This window comes from Theropithecus gelada, chromosome 11 (genome assembly GCF_003255815.1).
Source record: "Theropithecus gelada isolate Dixy chromosome 11, Tgel_1.0, whole genome shotgun sequence".
Classification (NCBI taxonomy): domain Eukaryota; kingdom Metazoa; phylum Chordata; class Mammalia; order Primates; family Cercopithecidae; genus Theropithecus; species Theropithecus gelada.
This window is the reverse complement of record NC_037679.1, coordinates 58452910-58471561: the sequence shown is the minus strand read 5'-3', so window position 1 is coordinate 58471561 and position 18652 is coordinate 58452910. Positions and strand designations below refer to the sequence as shown.

At 38.0% G+C, this 18652-nt stretch overlaps 1 protein-coding gene across 7 annotated transcripts in view; it reads left to right on the top strand.

Moving 5' to 3' along the window:
- ANKS1B (ankyrin repeat and sterile alpha motif domain containing 1B) overlaps positions 1 to 18652 on the top strand; it is a 1261968-nt gene that overhangs the window by 738068 nt on the left and 505248 nt on the right. For 5 of the 7 annotated variants that reach the window (XM_025401058.1, XM_025401056.1, XM_025401055.1 and 2 more), the window contains exons 13-14: positions 3072 to 3661; positions 5527 to 5599. In XM_025401058.1, the coding sequence (XP_025256843.1) occupies positions 3072 to 3661; positions 5527 to 5599 (663 nt within the window). The remainder of the gene's footprint in view (positions 1 to 3071; positions 3662 to 5526; positions 5600 to 18652) is intronic. The other 2 variants (XM_025401059.1, XM_025401057.1) reach the window with 1 other exon arrangement.

The window sequence follows — 18652 nt, the reverse complement described above, 5'->3', positions numbered from 1 at the left end:
TATCAACTTCTCATTTTCTTTGACTTGAATAATCTTTAGAATTTGGCCACTGGAAAAAGCAAGTAATGTTTGTCTTTTCACCACTCTTGGCAGAAATGTTACCATCACAATGCTAAGAACTGCTATTCAGAAAACTAAGCTTTATAAGCTAACAACGAAATTATCTTTTACTTTGAGAAGTGACTGCTTGTGACTAGAGGACTTGGACAGTGTAAAGCATTGTGGGTGGTAATTATAGTCATTGTGGTTAAACTACAGAGGGGATGGTAACCCAATAATAATATTTGCAGAAAACTTTAAATAATATTACGCCCCTAAAATTCTCATTTTTCTAGATAATGAACATCGTCAGAAATTCTTTTGTTGAGATTTACAGAACCTTTTTCCCACAATAGGCAAGCTCTTTTCGACTGCTGAAGTGCAGTGGCGAGATCTCGGCTCACCACAAGCTCCGCCTCCCGAGTTCGTGCCATTCTTCTGCCTCAGCCTCAGCTGGGACTACAGGCACCTGACACCACACCTGGCTGACTTTTTTTTTGGTTTTTGTTTTTTTGGTTTTTTGGGGTTTTTTTTGTATTTTTAGTAGAGAAGGGGTTTCACCGTGTTAGCCAGGATGGTCTCGATTTCCTGACCTCGTGATCCACCGGCCTCGGCCTCCCAAAGTGCTGGGATTACAGGCGTGAGCCACCGTGGCCGGCTCGATTTGCCTTTCAAATTGAGACCATTTATCCTTCTTCAGCAACTTTCAAAATGAAATTCTAAAACTTCCTTATTTCAGAATTCCTCCTTCCTGCCACCTTAATCACCATTATTGTCACCCATACCAACCTGCTTATGTTGTAAAGTACTATGTGAGATCCAGGTAGCCTAGGGAAAAAAAATGCATTGCAACAAGATGCCAGGTCTTGTTTTCTTCTTAGTATTAGCTTATCTCCAAGAAGAAAACAAAGCAAAACAAAGAAAAAGCTCTGATGTTTTTAGTCCACTTTCCCCAAATTCCAGATATATAATCATGAACAGGAGAAGCATGTCTCTCTTTACAGAGAGCCTACTTGCTTGTCCTACGGATAAACTAACCCTAGATTTTTTAAAAGCTTATCTTTAATAGCAATATATTTGCAAGTCCAATGGATGTCAGAATGTGATAGACCTTAATTTGAATCTCAGCTTAATCACTTACTAGGTGGAGAAATACTGTCTTAAGTTGTCTAAGTGTTAATTTTGACTTCTTAAAAATGCACATACTCAGTGATAAACTCTAGTCTTTAGAGAGAATTCAAAGCTGCCTTATCCCCCTATTCACTCACTATTCTACCCCTAGAATGGTCTCTGTTGTGAAAGGAAAACAAAATAGGGAGTTATCAAGACAGTGTGGCTATTTTAGAAAGGGATGAGGTTTTATTGTTTTGTTTTGTTTTTGTGAGAAGACAGTTGAGTATAATAGTAGTAGATGGGTGCAGATTGTTGCTTTTGTAGATTCATGTTTCTTGGATCTCTTCCTGTCACTCTTCTTTCTTCAATCTCAGGATGCTGGTATGATAGCTGGGCAGGCAAACATCTTCTCTTTGGAAAAATCAAGCAGGAACCAGGGTGAAGTCTAGAGATACATAGCTAGGAATATACCTGCTTTTACCAGTTCCCAGGCAGACAGCAGTATAGAGGCCTGGGGCCAATCTTCACTCTAAAGAGCAGATGTGTCTGTAGCATCTTCTGAGCCAATGTCTAACGAGATTTATTATGGTTGCCAATTTCTTAAAAATATGATAATTTGATATTTTGGCCATGTCTTTCCATCACAAAATCGTAATTATTACTAATAATCACTTTATAGGATTGTTATGGGTGTCAAGTGAGATGATATAAATATAATTCCTCATTCAGTGCCTAGTAAATAGCACTTACCCATTAAATGTTACTCGTTAATTTATAAAAATGTTAGTGTTTGGGGTTTATGGTAATAACTAGCTTATTGAAAGTATGAATCAGCAAATCAACTTTGGATTTGTTGTTATTATGTACCACATTTGCTATACTTTAGTTCTTTGCAACAGTGAGTTATGGGCTTATCAGGTAATTTAAATTTTGATCTTGGCAACATTTAGCTATTGATCTGAATTAAAATGAACACTGAAAAAAAGTACACTTACTTTCTTTGCTAAATTCTTTGGCCAGGTTTTTACACAGTATGTCTTTAAAAGACAAATTAAATTGCAAAAAGCATAGTGTGTTTTAAATCTCAGAGAAAATGTATGTTTTATCTTAGAAAAAAAAATCCAAAGGAATAAAAATTATCATTCATCATCAGTTTCTTTTCTGCATTATATCTTCAAAGGTCTGAAGAAATTAGAAAATAGCTAATGCTATTTCAGAGAAGAAAGAAAAAGCTACCTTTATGCTCATAGCTCAAAGTTAGTTTCTTGTATCGGAGTCTCTCTTTTTCTGATATTATGGATTGCATTGTTTGCCTATATCAAGTCTGAACAAATTTTTTTGTGTAAATTATGTAATCTGCATAGAATTGTTTTTAATTTATATTTAAGGTAATATGATCAGGATTAGTAAACTTAAATTACTTTTAATAATACCTTTTCTCAAAATTTCATTTTTGAATTTATTTGCTGGGAGGAGAGCAGAGGGTTGTCATTATATATGACCTTGACTTACCTGCCTAATGTCCTACTGCATGATGATTCATTTACTGTGAGAGTTTAGATGTATGTGTTCTACTTTGAGAAAATTCAATTTTGTTCATTGACTATAAAACATATACCCTGGGTTCAAGGGAGAAGAGAATGAAGTCACTCAATTAATACACAATTCATACTTTTGAAATGAACTCTAAGGTATATCGGAAAGAATGATTCACACACACATGCACACACACGCACACACACTCATACATTCATTCTATACATGGTACTGTGAGGTCATGGGTATTTCAAAAGTGAAGGTATTGCTATGTAGCAGTAAATCAAATGTCTGGATGCCCACATGTTCATAAGGGCACTGCTATTATATCGTGACTTTCAGAACCCTTTATAAACCCTAATATCCCTTCCTTCCTTTTGCAGATGACCTCTCCCAACAGGATGACAATGATCCCCCAAAAGAATATGATCCTGAGCAATTTGCAGGCCTGCTCCATGGATCCTCTCCAGCCTGTGAGTCCCCTGAAAATCCATTTCACCTCTATGGGAAAAGAGAACAATGTGAAAAAGGGCAAGATGAAGTCAGTTTGGCAAACAGTCCTTTGCCTTTCAAGCAGTCTCCAATAGAAAATAACTCAGAACCTTTGGTAAAGAAAATTAAACCCAAAGTGGTCAGTAGAACAATTTTTCACAAAAAAAGCAACCAACTTGAAAACCATACCATTGTTGGCACAAGATCAACCAGGAGTGGATCTCGGAATGGGGACCAGTGGGTTATGAATACAGGGGGATTTGTGGAGAGAGCCTGTACTCTGGGGAGAATAAGGTCATTGCCTAAAGCCTTGATCGACATGCATTTGTCAAAAAATGTCTCTAAATCTGATTCTGATCTCATTGCCTATCCTTCCAATGAGAAAACATCAAGAGTTAACTGGAGTGAATCTTCCACTGCTGAACACAGTTCTAAAGGGAATTCTGAAAGAACACCATCCTTCACATCGGAATGGGAAGAAGTAAGCTTTGTTCTTGTTGCTGTTCATCCTATAAGGCTTTGGAGTCGAGGGAGGTTTGGGGGAAGGATTTTCAGCTTTTTAGGTCTTTCAAAAGCAAACAAAAAAAAATGCACACAGCTCCAACTGGAATGAAATGGTTCTGTGGGTAATGCATGGTAATTTCACAGCAAGTATAAAAACAAACACAGTTCCACACATGTAGGTTAATCTATTGTTTCCATAGAAATTGATATCAAGCAGAAGTAATAACTAGCTATGAGGTACAAGAGAATATTCACATCTTGTCCTACCAAGCACTGCAGCTGACAAATAGAGAAAAAGCTTGGTATTTTTCTCTGTGTTGTTTTGCTACTTGCCATACTCTTTGTTAGCTTGTCTCCCTTCTTTAAAGTATCTTATATTTTCAGAAGAGCTCCTTAGAATCTTCATGGTAAATAAAGTGTCCCAGCTCTTCTCCAACCACCACACAATAAACACACATCATTTGATATTTCCCTTTTGCAGCTATCAGGGAAATAAAGAAAAAAATGCTTGAGGTTCAAATATCACCAATTTAAGTTCTACTTAAAGACAAAGTCTTTAATTTCATACAGTCTCTCTTGGTATTTCATTCTAACACATCACATATTGTCTCTGAAAAGACTGTACCAGTTAGATTAGGTTTAGAAGCACAATGGATCATTATAGTATTTGGAGAACTAGAAATGGATATGATCTGATAGTGATATTCTGAATTGAGCTGTTTGAGAAAATCGCTTAATATCTCTGCATCTGTTTCAGGGTGAATAAACTGGGACATTTAAGTAATGTCCATTGTCCTTTTTGAAACCTGCTGTCTTATTCAGGTTGCTAGCATCAAGAGAGGCATTAAGCCCCAAATTGCTATAGCTTAGACAGTCATATCTTCCTTTAAATTTCATACTTGTAGACGGTAATTTTTTCAAGTATAGCCATTTCTTTTATTTATTAATTTAGTGAATAACATCTGAAATCCTTTTGTAGAGGCAAGATTAATTAACATTTAGCTTAGATCTTATAATTAAGTTGTTTTCGTGCCTAGATGCTGGTGATTGGATGCCACTAATCAGCTTGTGGCTGGTCAAACCATTTGGTTAGAACTTAGCTCCAGACCAGGCATGGTGGCTCATGCCTATAATCCCAGCACTTTAGGATGCCGAGGCAGGTAGATCACTTGAGGCCAGCAGTTCAAAAACATCCTGGTTAACATGGCAAAACCCCGTCTCTACTAAAAACACAAAAATTACCCAGGTGTGGTGGCACACACCTGTAATCGCAGCTACTTGGGAGGCTGAGGCACAAGACTCACTTGGACCTGAGAGGCAGAGGTTGCAGTGAGCTGAGATGGTGCCATTGCACTGTAGCCTAGGCAACACAGTGAGATTCCGTCAAAACAAAAAAACAAAAAACTTTGCTCCTGTGGCCATGCTCTCCACACCCTGAAACCCGCTCCTTTACCAGTTAGATGGGATGCATGTTCTTAGGCAGAAGAAGGATGCCAGAGAGGAAAGACTTTGTCACATGAATTTACCTACAGCCCTTCTGAATTTGAAGAGTACACAGTTCCTAAATGACCAATCTATCCAAGTACAAAGTTTATTTCAAGAAACACAAAGAAAAGGCAAGCTAATTTTGAAAGTTTAAGAAAGGGAACATACTTTGCATTGTAATAAAACAATTCCAAAGATGTTTGCTTCCCTTTAAATCTTTCTCTATCCGTCTCTTAACTGGGGAACACTGTGGTAATAACATCAAAACTATTTGCTCCCTTCATTTGAAAGTTATTTTCAAATGCAATGTTAAAAGTGAATGTAACAATCCATTTAAATGGTTTTTGTTTCTTACAGATTGACAAAATAATGAGTTCCATAGATGTTGGAATCAACAATGAACTTAAAGAAATAAATGGTGAGACCACAAGTAAGGATACCTTCCTTTACATTATAATGAATAAATGTGCTTAAAGAGTAGTGAGAAAATGGTAGGAATCTTTAGATAATTGCAGTTTTTTCATTATAACAATAACTACAAATTATTTCCTTCCACTCTGAGGTCTAACAACGACATATAAGCAACATCAGTTATAAGAATATTGACTTAGCAAATTGAGAGGGGTTTTTTTCCCATGTGCTATTTTACAATGCCAGTGAAGTTTTTCCTTTGTTTTTAGAATTTTTTAATAATACTTTTAATTTAAATATACTTCAAACTCTCTGTTGGTTGTAAGTCTTTTTTATTATTATTATACTTTAAGTTCTAGAGTACATGTGCACAACGCTCTGATTTGTTACATAGGTATACATGTGCCATGTTGGTTTGCTGCACCCGTCAACTCATCATTTACATTAGGTATTTCTCCTAATGCTATCCCTCACCCAGCCCCCCACCCCCCAACAGGACCCTGCATGTGACGTTCCCTGCCCTATGTCCGTGTGTTCTCATTGTTCACTTATGAGTGAGAACAGGTGGTGTTTGGTTTTCTGTCCTTGTGACAGTTTGCTGAGATTGATGGTTTCCTGCTTCATCCATGTCCCTGCAAAGGACATTAACTCATCCTTTTCTATGGCTGCATAGTATTCCATGGTGTATATGTGCCACATTTTCTTAATCCAGTCTATCATGGATGGACATTTGGTTGGTTCCAAGTCTTTCCTATTGTGCATAGTGCCACTATAAACATACGTGTGCATGTGTCTTTATTGTAGCATGATTTATAATCCTTTAGGTATATATCCAGTAATGGGATCTCTGGGTCACATGGTATTTCTAGTTCTAGATCCTTGAGGAATCGCCATACACTGTCTTCCACAATGGTTGAACTAATTTACGCTCCCACCAATAGTGTAAAAGTGTTCCTATTTCTCCACATCCTCTCCAGTATCTGTTGTTTCTTAACTTTTTAATGATTGTCATTCTAACTGGCATGATATGGTATCTCATTGTGGTTTTGATTTACATTTCTCTGATGACCAGTGATGATGAGCATTTTTTCATATATCTGTTGGCTGCATAAGTGTCATCTTTTGAGAAGTGTCTGTTCATAACCTTTGCCCACTTTTTGATGGGATTATTTGTTTTTTTCTTGTAAATTTGTTTAAGTTCTTTGTAGATTTTGGATATTGGCCTTTTGTCTGATGGGTAGATTGCAAAGATTTTCACCCATTCTGTAGGTTGCCTCTTCGCTCTGATGATAGTTTCTTTTGTTGTGTGGAATCTGTTTAGTTTAATTAGATCCCATGTGTCTATTCTGGCTTTTGTTGCCATTGCTTTTGGTGTTTTAGTCATGAAGTCTTTGCCCATGCCTATGTCCTGAATGGTATTGCCTAGGTTTTCTTCTAGGGTTTCTATGGTGTTAGGTCTTACATTTGAGTCATTAATCCATCTTGAGTTAATTTTTGTATATGGTGTAAGGAAGGGATCCAGTTTCAGCTTTCTACATATGGCTAACCAGTTTTCCCAGCACCATTTATTATATAGGGAATCCTTTCCCCATTGCTTGTTTTTGTCAGATTTGTCAAAGATCAGATGGTTGTAGATGTGTGGTGTTATTTCTGAGGCCTCTGTTCTGTTCCATTGGTCTATATCTCTGTTTTGGTACCAGTACCATGCTGTTTTGGTTAAGTAGCCTTGTAGTATAATTTGAAGTCAGGTAACGTGATGCCTCCAGATTTGTTCTTTTTGCTTAGGATTGTCTTGGCTATGCAGGCTCTTTTTTGGTTCCATATGAATTTTAAAGTAGTTTTTTCCAATTCTGTGAAGAAAGTCAGCAGTAACTTGGTGGGAATAGCATTAAATCTATAAATTATCTTGGGCGGTGTGGCGATTTTCATGATATTGATTCTTCCTATCCATGAGCATAGAATGTTCTTCCATTTGTTTGTGTCCTCTTTATTTCATTGAGCAATGGTTTGTAGTTCTGGTTAAAGAGGTCCTTCACATCCCTAGTAAATTGGATTCCTAGGTATTTTATTCTCTTTGTAGTAATTGTGAATGGGAGTTCACTCATGATTTGGCTCTCTGTTTGTCTAATATTGGTGTATAGGAATGCTAGTGGTTTTTTCACATTGATTTTGTATCCCAAGACTTTGTTGAAGTTGTTTATTAGCTTAAGGAGATTTTGGGCTGAGATGATGGGGTTTTCTAAATATACAATCATATCATCTGCAAACAGAGACAATTTGACTTCCTCTCTTCCTGATTGAATACCCTTTATTTCATTCTCTTGCCTGACAGCCCTAGCCAGAACTTTCAATACTATGTTAAATAGGAGTGGTGAGAGAGGACATCCCTGTCTTGTACCAGTTTTCAAAGGGAATTCTTCCAGTTTTTGCCCATTCAGTATGATATTGGCCGTGGGTTTGTCATAAATAGCTCTTATTATTTTGAGATACATTTCATCAATACCTAGTTTATTGAAAGTTTTTAGCATGAAGGGCTGTTGAATTTTGTCAAAGGCCTTTTCTGCATCTACTGAGATAATCATGTGATTTTTGTTGTTGGTTCTGTTTATGTTATGGATTACATTTATTGATTTGCATATGTTGAACCAACCTTGCATCCCAGGGAGGAAGCCAAGTGGATAAGCTTTTTGATGTGCTGCTGGATTCAATTTGCCAGTATTTTATTGAGGATTTTTGCATCAGTGTTCATCAGGGATATTGGCATAAAATTCTCTTTTGTTGTGTCTCTTCCAGGCTTTGGTATCAGGAGGATGCTGGCCTCATAAAATGAGTTAGAGAAGATTCCCTCTTTTTCTATCAATTGGAAAAGTTTCTGAAGGAATGGTACCAGTTCCTCTTTGTACCTCTGGTAGAACTCGACCGTGAATCTGTCTGGTCCTGGACTTTTTTTACTTGGCAGGCTATTATTGCCTCAATTTCAGGACCTGTTATTGCTCTATTCAGAGATTCAACTTCTACCTGGTTTAGTCTTCAGAGTGTGTATGTGTCCAGGAACATTATCCATTTCTCTAGATTTTCTGGTTTATTGGCATAGAGGTGTTTATAGTATTCTCTGATAGTAGTTTGTATTTCTGTGGGATTGCTGGTGATATCCCCTTCGTCATTTTTTATTGCATCTATTTCATTCTTCTCTCTTTTCTTCTTTGTTAGTCTTGCTAGCAGTCTATTTTATTGATCTTTTCAAAAAAACCAGCTCTTGGCTTCATTGATTTTTTTGAAGGGTTTTTTGTGTCTCTATCGCCTTCAATTCTGCTCTGATCTTAGTTATTTCTTGTCTTCTGCTAGCTTTTGAATTTGTTTGCTCTTGCTTCTCTAGTTTTTTTAGTTGTAATGTTAGGGTGTCGATTTTAGATCTTTCCTCCTTTCTCTTGTGGGCATTTAGTGCTTTAAGTTTCCCTCTACACACTGTTTTAAATGTATCCCAGAGATTCTGGTACATTGTGTCTTTGTTCTCATTGGTTTCAAAGAACATCTTTATTTCTGCCTTCATTTCGTTATTTACTCAGTAGTCAGTCAGGAGCAGATTGTTCAGTTTCCATGTAGTTGTGCAGTTTTGAGTTAATTTCTTACTCCTGAGTTCTAATTTGATTGCACTGTGGTCTGAGAGGCAGTTTGTTATGATTTCTGTTCTTTTACATTTGCTGAGGAGTGTTTTGCTTCCAATTATGTGGTCAATTTTAGAATGAGTGCAATGTGGTGCTGAGAAGAAAGTCTACTCAGTTGATTTGGGGTGGAAAGTTCTGTAGATGTCTATTATGTCCGCTTGGTCCAGAGCTAAGTTCAAGTCCTGCATATCCTTGTTAACTTTCTGTCTCGTTGATCTGTCTAATATTGACAGTGGGGTGTTAAACTCTATCATTATTGTTGTGTGGGAGTCTAAGTCTCTTTGTAGGTCTCTAAGGACTTGCTTTACGAATCTGGGTGCTCCTGTATTGGGTGCATATATATTATGTTATATATATATAACATATATATATACACACACACATATATACATATAGCTCTTCTTTTTGAATTGATCCCTTTACCATTATGTAATGGCCTTGTCTCTTTTGATCTTTGTTGGTTTAAAGTCTGTTTTATCAGAGACTAGGATTGCAACCCTGCTTTTTTTTGGCTTTCCATTTGTTTGGTAGATCTTCCTCCATCCCTTTATTTTGAGCCTTATGTGCATCTTTGCATGTGAGATGGGTCTCCTGAATACAGCACACCGATGGGTCTTGGTTCTTTATCCAATTTGCCAGTCTGTGTCTTTTAATAGGGGCATTTAGCCCATTTACATTTAAGGTTAATATTGTTATCTTTGAATTTGATCCTGTCATTATTATATTAGCTGGTTATTTTGCTCATTAATTGTGCAGTTTCTTCATAGCATTGATGGTCTTTACAATTTGGCATGTTTTTGCAGTGGCTGGTACCAGTTGTTCCTTTCCATGGTTAGTGCTTCCTTCACAAGTTCTTGTAAGGCAGGCCTGGTGGTGACAAAATCTCTCAACATTTGCTTGTCTGTAAAGGATTTTATTTCTCCTTCATTTCTGAAGCATAGTTTGGCTGGATATGAGATTCTGGGTTGAAAATTCTTTTTTTAAAAATGTTGAATATTGGCCCCCACTCTCTTCTTGTTTGTAGTGTTTCTGCCAAGAGATCTGCTTAGTCTAATGGGCTTCCCTTTGTGGGTAACCTGACCTTTCTCTCTGGCTGCCCTTAACATTTTTTCCTTCATTTCAACTTTGGTGAATCTGATGATTATGTGTCTTGGGGTTGCTCTTCTCAAGGAGTATCTTCGTGGTGTTCTCTGTATTTCCTGAATTTGAATGTTGCCCTGCCTTGCTAGGTTAGGGAAGTTCTCCTGGATAATATCCTGAGGAGTGTTTTCTAACTTGGTTCCATTTTCCCCATCACTTTCCGGTACACCAATGAAACATTTTTTGTCTCTTCACATAGTCCCATATTTTTTGGAGGCTTTGTTCACTTATTTTCACTCTTTTTTCTCTAATCTTGTCTTCTTGCTTTATTTCATTAATTTGATCTTCAATCACTGATATCCTTTTTTCCACTTGCTCAAATCTGCGATTGATGCTTGTGCATGCATCACGAAGTTCTCATGCTTTGGTTTTCAGCTGCATCAGGTTATTTAAGGTCTTCTCTATACCGTTTATTCTAGTTAGCCATTCATCTAATCTTTTTTTCAAGGTTTTTAGCTTCCTTGAGATGGGTTAGAACATGCTCATTTAACTCAGAGGAGTTTGTTATTACCGACCTCATCACACTCATTCTCTGTCCAGTTTTGTTCCCTTGCTGGCGAGGAGCCATGATCCTTTGGAGGAGAGGAGGAATTCTGGTTTTTGGAAGTTTCCACTTTTCTGCTCTGGGTTCTCCCCATTTTTGTGGTTTTATCAACCTTTGGTCTTTGATGTTGGTGACTGATACAGATGGGGTTTTGGTGTTGATGTCCTTTTTGTTGGTGTAGATGCTATTGCTTTCTGTTTGTTAGTTTTCCTTCTAATAGTCAAGCCCCTCAGCTGCAGGTCTGTTGGAGTTTGCTGGAGGCCCACTCCAGACCCTGTTTACCTGGGTATCACTAGCGGAGGCTGCAGAACAGCAAATATTGCTGCCTGATCCTTCCTCTGGAAGCTTTATCCCAGAGGGGCAACCACCTGTTTGAGGTGTCTGTTGACCCCTACTGGGAGGTGTCTCCCAGTCAGGCTACGCAGAGGTCAGGGACCTGCTTGAGGAGGAAGTCTGTCTGTTCTCAGAGCACAAACGCTGTGCTGAGAGAACCACTGCTCTCTTCAGCACTGTCAGACAGGGACTTTTGAGTCTGCAGAAGCTGTCTGCTGCCTTTTTTTCTGCTATGGCCTTCCTCCAGAGGTGGAATCTAGAGAGGCTGAGCTGCGGTGAGCTCCACCAAGTTGGAGCTTCCCAGCCACTTTGTTTACACTGTGAGCTACTCAAGTCTCAGCAATGATGGACGCCCCTCCCTGCGTCAAGCTGCAGCATTGCAGGTTGATCTCAGACTGCTGCGCTAGCAGTGAGCAAGCCTCCGTGGGTGTGGGACCCACCAAGCCAGGCACAGAAGGTTATCTCCTGGTCTGCCAGTTGCTAAAGACCATGGGAGAAGTGCAGTATTTGGTCAGGAGTGTACCATTTCTCCAGGTACAATCTGTCGCATCTTCCCTTGGCTAGGAAAGGGAAATCCCCCAATCCCTTGTGCTTCCTGGGTTAGGCAATGCCCTGCCCTGCTTGAGCTTGCCCTCTGTGGGCTGCACCTACTGTACAACCAGTCTCAATGAGATGAACCAGGTACCTCAATTGGAAATGCAGAAATCACCCATCTTCTGCATCAATCTCACTGGGGCTGCAGACCGGAGCTCTTCCTATTCAGCCATCTTGGATGCCAGTGAAGTTTTTCTATACACCAGGCTTGTGCCTGTAGTCCCAGCTACTCAGGAGGCTGAGGCTAGAGGATTGCTAGAGCGTAGGTGTTTGAGACCAGCCTTGGCAAGGTAGTAAGACCCTGTCTTCAAATATATATATAGACACACACGCGCACACGCACACACACATATGAAGTTTCTACTTTATGTAGAATTCAGTATGAAGCACTTCAAAGCATTAAAGAATCTGATGACTTAATACACTAATATTTCTTATTCAGTGAAACATTCACCTGACCAAAGTGATTAACAACTTCTGCTAAGTTGTAGGCTCCAATTTGGCAAGAACTGTGTGTTAATCATCTCTGTGTATCTCATAATACTTATCAGACTATTTCACAAATAGTTGGTTTTCCAATCACTATTTGATGTATTACTCTTACTAAGTACTATTTTCTTCCCTACAACTAAAGTTCAGAGCAGAAGAGGAAGGCCATATCAGATCCAGATCTATTCATTTTTCTTGTTTGAGTTTTGTAGCAGATACAGAGATATTTGCATTACTTCAGTATTGACACCAAACGTGTGTGGAGCCCCCCGCCACACACACACACATACATATACCTATATATGTATATAGCTGGGCCTATATAGCTGGGCCTATACAGCTGCATATAATGACTATCTTAGTGTAAGGCAGGCACAGTTGAAAAGTATGTGAATTTTGTGATAAACACACAGGCACACACCCCAAACAAAAAAGCCTGGTGATTCATTTTGATATTCTCAGTTGACATATTTGAAAAGTTATGAAAGGCCCCAGATCTTACCATCCTTGCAATTTTCTTTTTTCTTTTTAACTTTTATTTTATGTTCAGAGATACAAGTATGTTTGCTGTATAGGTAAACTTGTCTCATGGAGGTTTGTTGTCCAAATTATTTCATCACCTAGGCATGAAGCCTAGTACCCATTATTTTTCCTGACTCTCTCCCTCCTTCCACCCTCCATCCTCCAAAAGGCCCCAGTGTGTGTTGTTCCCCTCTGTGTGTCCATGTGTTCTCGTAATTCAGCTCCCACTTATAAGTAGAATTTGGTTTCCTGTTCCTGTGTTAGTTTGCTAAGAATAATGGTCTCCAGCTCCATCCATGTCCTTGCAAAGGATATAATCTCATTCTTTTTAATGCGCAAAGCTGGAAGCATTCTCCTTGAAAATCAACACAAGACAAGCATGCCTTCCCTACTCGTATTCAACATAGTATCAGAAGTTCTGGCCGGTGCAATCAGGCAAGAGAAAGAAATAAAGGGCATCTGCTATGGTTTGGCTGTGTTCCCACCCAAATCTCATCTTGAATTGTAATCCTGACATGTCAAGGGAGAGACCTAATGGGAGGTGATTGGATCATGGGGGTGGTTCCCCGCATGCTGTTCTCGTGATTGTGGGTGAGTTCTCACGAGACCTGATGGTCTTAAAGTGTAGCACTTCCCCCTTTACTGTCTGTCTCTCCTGCTGCCATGTAAGATGTGCCTTGCTTCCCCTTTGCCTTCCACCATGATTGTAAGTTTCCTGAGGCCTCCTCAGCCATGTGGAACTGTGAGTCAATTAAACCTCTTTTCTTTATAAATAACCCAGTCTCAGGTAGTATCTTTACAGCAGTGTGAAAAACGGACGAATACAGCATCCAAATAGGAAGAGAGGAAGTCAAACTATCTCTGTTTGCAGATGGCATGATCCTATATCTAGAAAACCCAATAGTATTACCCTTGCAGTTTTGTATTGAAACAAAACCGAGTGAACTACCTGCATCATTACAACTGCTAACATTAGGGAATTTTTCTCAAAATGTGGTCTACAAATCACTTGCATCAGATTCACTTCCAGCACTGGTGAAAAATGAAGATTCCTCAGCTCCATGCTACTAAATCAGTATTTCTGGAGGCAGAGCTCAACAAATATGCCTTTTAAACAAGCACCCCAAGTGACTCTTAAGACCAGGAAAGTTGGAGAACGATTGTTTTATGGTGGATTGGCCTGAGTGGCTAAGAAGTAACTTTGCAATCACTAAAAAGAATATGCGGGTCTAAGTGAGACCTTAGTAGGAACACCTTGCTTGTTTCTCTTATGTTGGAACAAGTGAGAAGTTATTTTGTTCTAACTCGGCTAGGCCCCATGTTAATTAAGCGATAATTTTTAAAAAGGTCAAACAATACTTTTTTTCTGAATACAGGTTTGCATTAGATTTTAAAACTGAAAAATTAAGAAACAATTCTCAAAATTCCATACATATGTTTAGTGACACAAGTATGATATTAGCTCCAAGATAGACTATGTAGCCAGTTCTCTCACATAGAAATGCTGACAAACACTGAGGACTTTGCCAAAACCCAAGGAACCAGCCTAGCAACATATGTTGCCACGTAATTGTTTCAAGCCTGCTTACAGAATAATTTCAGGGAAATTGTAAGAATACAGATATTTGATTAATGTGAAAGTAAGAATTTCTTTTCTTATTAATTTTACTAATTCTATCTTTATTTAAAGATAGAGTGGCTGCCCAGTGTGATAGTAAGTTCCTCAATACTGAGGATGTTCAAGCACGGAGTGCTTCTCTGCTGGAATGGTATTTCATGCATGAAGTCCACAGCTAGACTTAGGTAACATTGGACATTAATGTTCTAAATTCTTCAAGCATATAGTGCCATTGAACCATAAAAATATGGTAAACATGATTATTAAAAGTAAAAGCAAATGTTAAAAGTGCCACTGGGACAAAGCTGCCTTTTAAGTGTATTTTAGTGGTAAACAAATTCACAAATTATTTTTTCTTAATTCTCTTTCTACCTATCATATTGCCATCCCACCTACTGCATTTATTTATCATTTTTCTACAATGATAGTTAAAATGAAAGTGGAGACTCAGTCCCCAAAGAAGCATTATTATTAACAGAGCTGGCTCTGTGTGTGCCTCAATTTTTACCTCTTCATCACACACTACTTATTTGCTAAGTGATTGACCATGGCATGTAGCATTCCACTTGGCCATTAGGCTAGTTGTGAATTACAGTTTTGCTGAGTTGCATGTTTTTCCCTCTCAAGGATAGGTTTAATTAAAGGTGTGATAAACAACCCTATGAAAATGGCACTCCACAAATAATATTTTGGGTACTGAGTGTGGTTGGCAAATCACATTGTTAAAAAAAAAAAAGTCAGACAGACATGAATTCAAATCTTGGCTCTGTTATTTACCAGCTGCTTGATCTTAAGCAACTTACTCAGTTTCCCCATTGACAGAAGTGAGAACACTAATAGAGAATGATTGTAGAGACATGCGATGGCATGTACATAAAAGTCTAACATATGTAGATATATATTAAATTTTAGCTCTCACGTTGTCCCATTGTGATGCAGACATTATGTTTGCCGCTGTGGTCATACCAGGATAAATACACATAACCCCTTCCTTTAAGAATCTTAGAATGTCAGCTAATCTTACAATCTTAATGTTAAATTCACTGTATTCCCTGGAATTGTTGTGGTGTGTCAGTTGGAATACAGGTCGTAACAAACGCACCAGTCAGTTGGTACCAGATAAGAGTAGTTACTAAAAGAGAGCATAAAATTCTAGGGCAAAGAAAGAAGAAAAGTCTAATACACATTGATTTAAGTGTTCTAAGTTATTTTGATGAAATCTGATCATACTGCTTTTGCTTGACAATTGGGAAGGGAGAGGCAATGAAATTAAAGGGAGGTAAATTTAAAATAAGCAAGAGAAAACACCGTTTTACATAGTATATGTTGTCTTTCTGCAAAATTTTGCTTTGGAAGGCTACTGAGTCAAGTGCTATGCCTGGCTTTAACAGAGCTGTGTAGTTTTCTGAACATTTATGTTTGTTGCTTAAAACCTCATAAGACAATTGGGAGAATAAAATCTTAAGCAATGGAGATCAAAAGTCAGCATTACGTTTTGTATGCTCTTGCCCATTTTGTCTCAGCATTTTTGTTTGCTCTCCCCGCCCCTCCACATTTCTAATGGCAGATATTTTATAAACAAAATATTTATTGGATCAGGGAAAGATTTGGAGGTCTTTCATCTTTATTCCTATAAATATGAACCCACTCGAAGTTTGAGCAGTCTCTATGGGTCTTCAACTAGTTTTACTAATGGAAATCACTTTCCTCTTTTTCCTCCCACCCCAATTTTCTCAGCAATTATATAGTAGTTTGAAACTTACCCAACAATGTCAACTCTCCAGGACTAAGACAGAAATAAGAGTAAATATAATTTCATGAATTTGTTTGAGGTCAGTCCTTTTGATTCTCAGAACTTATTAATTCATAAGTTTTACAAACAACACATCTATTTTCCCACTTGAAATCAGATTCAAATGCCAAACAAATCAGTATTGGCGTAGGATTCAATTATATTCAATGCCTCATATTGTGTAGAACACCCTGTTCTTCAGCAAAGCTGGATATGTGATGTGATAATACATTCTACATCATCACACACTCTCAGGTTTGCATTTTTAGAATCCTTTCAGATAACAGGTTTTGAAGTTAGATGAACCTGGTCTCAAATCCCAGCTTTGCAATTTCTGACCTCTCTGATGTCAACTTCCTCACCTAGAAACTCAGATTTTTAATAACCACCCTATAAGACCGTAGCAAGATTAAATTATACACTGTACTGCTACAGTGTAGGTATCCCTTATCTGAAATGCTTGTAACCAGAAGTGTTTCAGATTTCAGATTTTTTTGGATTTGGAATGTTTGCATACATATAATGAAATATATTAGAGTTGGGACCCAAATCTAAACATGGAATTCATTTGTTATTTATATACACCTTCTATACAAAACATGAATGTAATTTTATACAATATTTTTTAATAATTTTGTGCATAAACAAAATTTTGACTGTATTTTGACTGTGACCTGTCAAAATACAGTCAAAATTTTCTACTTGTGGTGTCATGTGGGTGTTCAAAAAATTTAGATTTGGGAGCTTTTCGGATTTCGGATTTGCAGGTTGGGAATGCTCAACTTTATAGCCTGAAACATAGCCAGCAATTCAAAAATATAATTTTCTTGCCTTTTTATCAGAGTATGCATGGCTTCTCTATTAGAGTGCATGCCCCACAGAAAGATGCTTGGCAAACCTTGTTTATCTTTTTGATCACTGAGGATTGTAGTTAAGGTATAATTACTCATATTCTAAGTTGCTTTCATGTGGAATGTTTTTGAAGTTTTATTTCTTTAACCATTATCATTGTAATCATAAGAAAGTGCTTTCTTTTTTTTTAATTTATTTATTATTATTATACTTTAAGTTGTAGGGTACATGTGCATAACGTGCAGGTTTGTTACATATGTATACTTGTGCCATGTTGGTCTGCTGCACCCATCAACTCGTCATTTACATCAGGTATAACTCCCAATGCAATCCCTCCCCCCTCCCCCCTCCCCATGATAGGCCCCGGTGTGTGATGATCCCCTTCCTGAGTCCAAGTGATCTCATTGTTCAGTTCCCACCTATGAGTGAGAACATGCGGTGTTTGGTTTTCTGTTCTTGTGATAGTTTGCTAAGAATGATGGTTTCCAGCTGCATCCATGTCCCTACAAAGGACGCAAACTCATCCTTTTTTATGGCTGCATAGTATTCCATGGTGTATATGTGCCACATTTTCTTAATCCAATCTGTCACTGATGGACATTTGGGTTGATTCCAAGTCTTTGCTATTGTGAATAGTGCTGCAATAAATATACGTGTGCATGTGTCTTTATAGCAGCATAATTTATAATCCTTTGGGTATATCCCCAGTAATGGGATGGCTGGGTCATATGGTACATCTAGTTCTAGATCCTTGAGGAATCGCCATACTGTTTTCCATAATGGTTGAACTAGTTTACAATCCCACCAACGTGTAAAAGTGTTCCTATTTCTCCACATCCTCTCCAGCACCTGTTGTTTCCTGACTTTTTAATGATCGCCATTCTAACTGGTGTGAGATGGTATCTCATTGTGGTTTTGATTTGCATTTCTCTGATGGCCAGTGATGATGAGCATTTTTTCANTTCGTATAAGGAGTAAGGAAAGGATCCAGTTTCAGCTTTCTACTTATGGCTAGCCAATTTTCCCAGCACCATTTATTAAATAGGGAATCCTTTCCCCATTTCTTGTTTCTCTCAGGTTTGTCAAAGATCAGATGGCTGTAGATGTGTGGTATTATTTCTGAGGACTCTGTTCTGTTCCATTGGTCTATATCTCTGTTTTGGTACCAGTACCATGCTGTTTTGGTTACTGTAGCCTTGTAGTATAGTTTGAAGTCAGGTAGCGTGATGCCAGCAAGCAGACCTAATAGACATCTACAGAATATACATTCTACTCAGCACCACATCAAACTTATTCTAAAATTGACCACATAATTGGAAGTAAAGCACTCCTCAGCAAATGTACAAGAACAGAAATTATAACAAACTGTCTCTCAGACCACAGTGCAATCAAATTAGAACTCAGGACTAAGAAACTCAATCAAAACCACTCAACTACATGGAAACTGAATAATCTGCTCCTGAATGACTACTGGGTACATAACGAAATGAAGGCAGAAATAAAGATGTTTTTTGAAACCAATG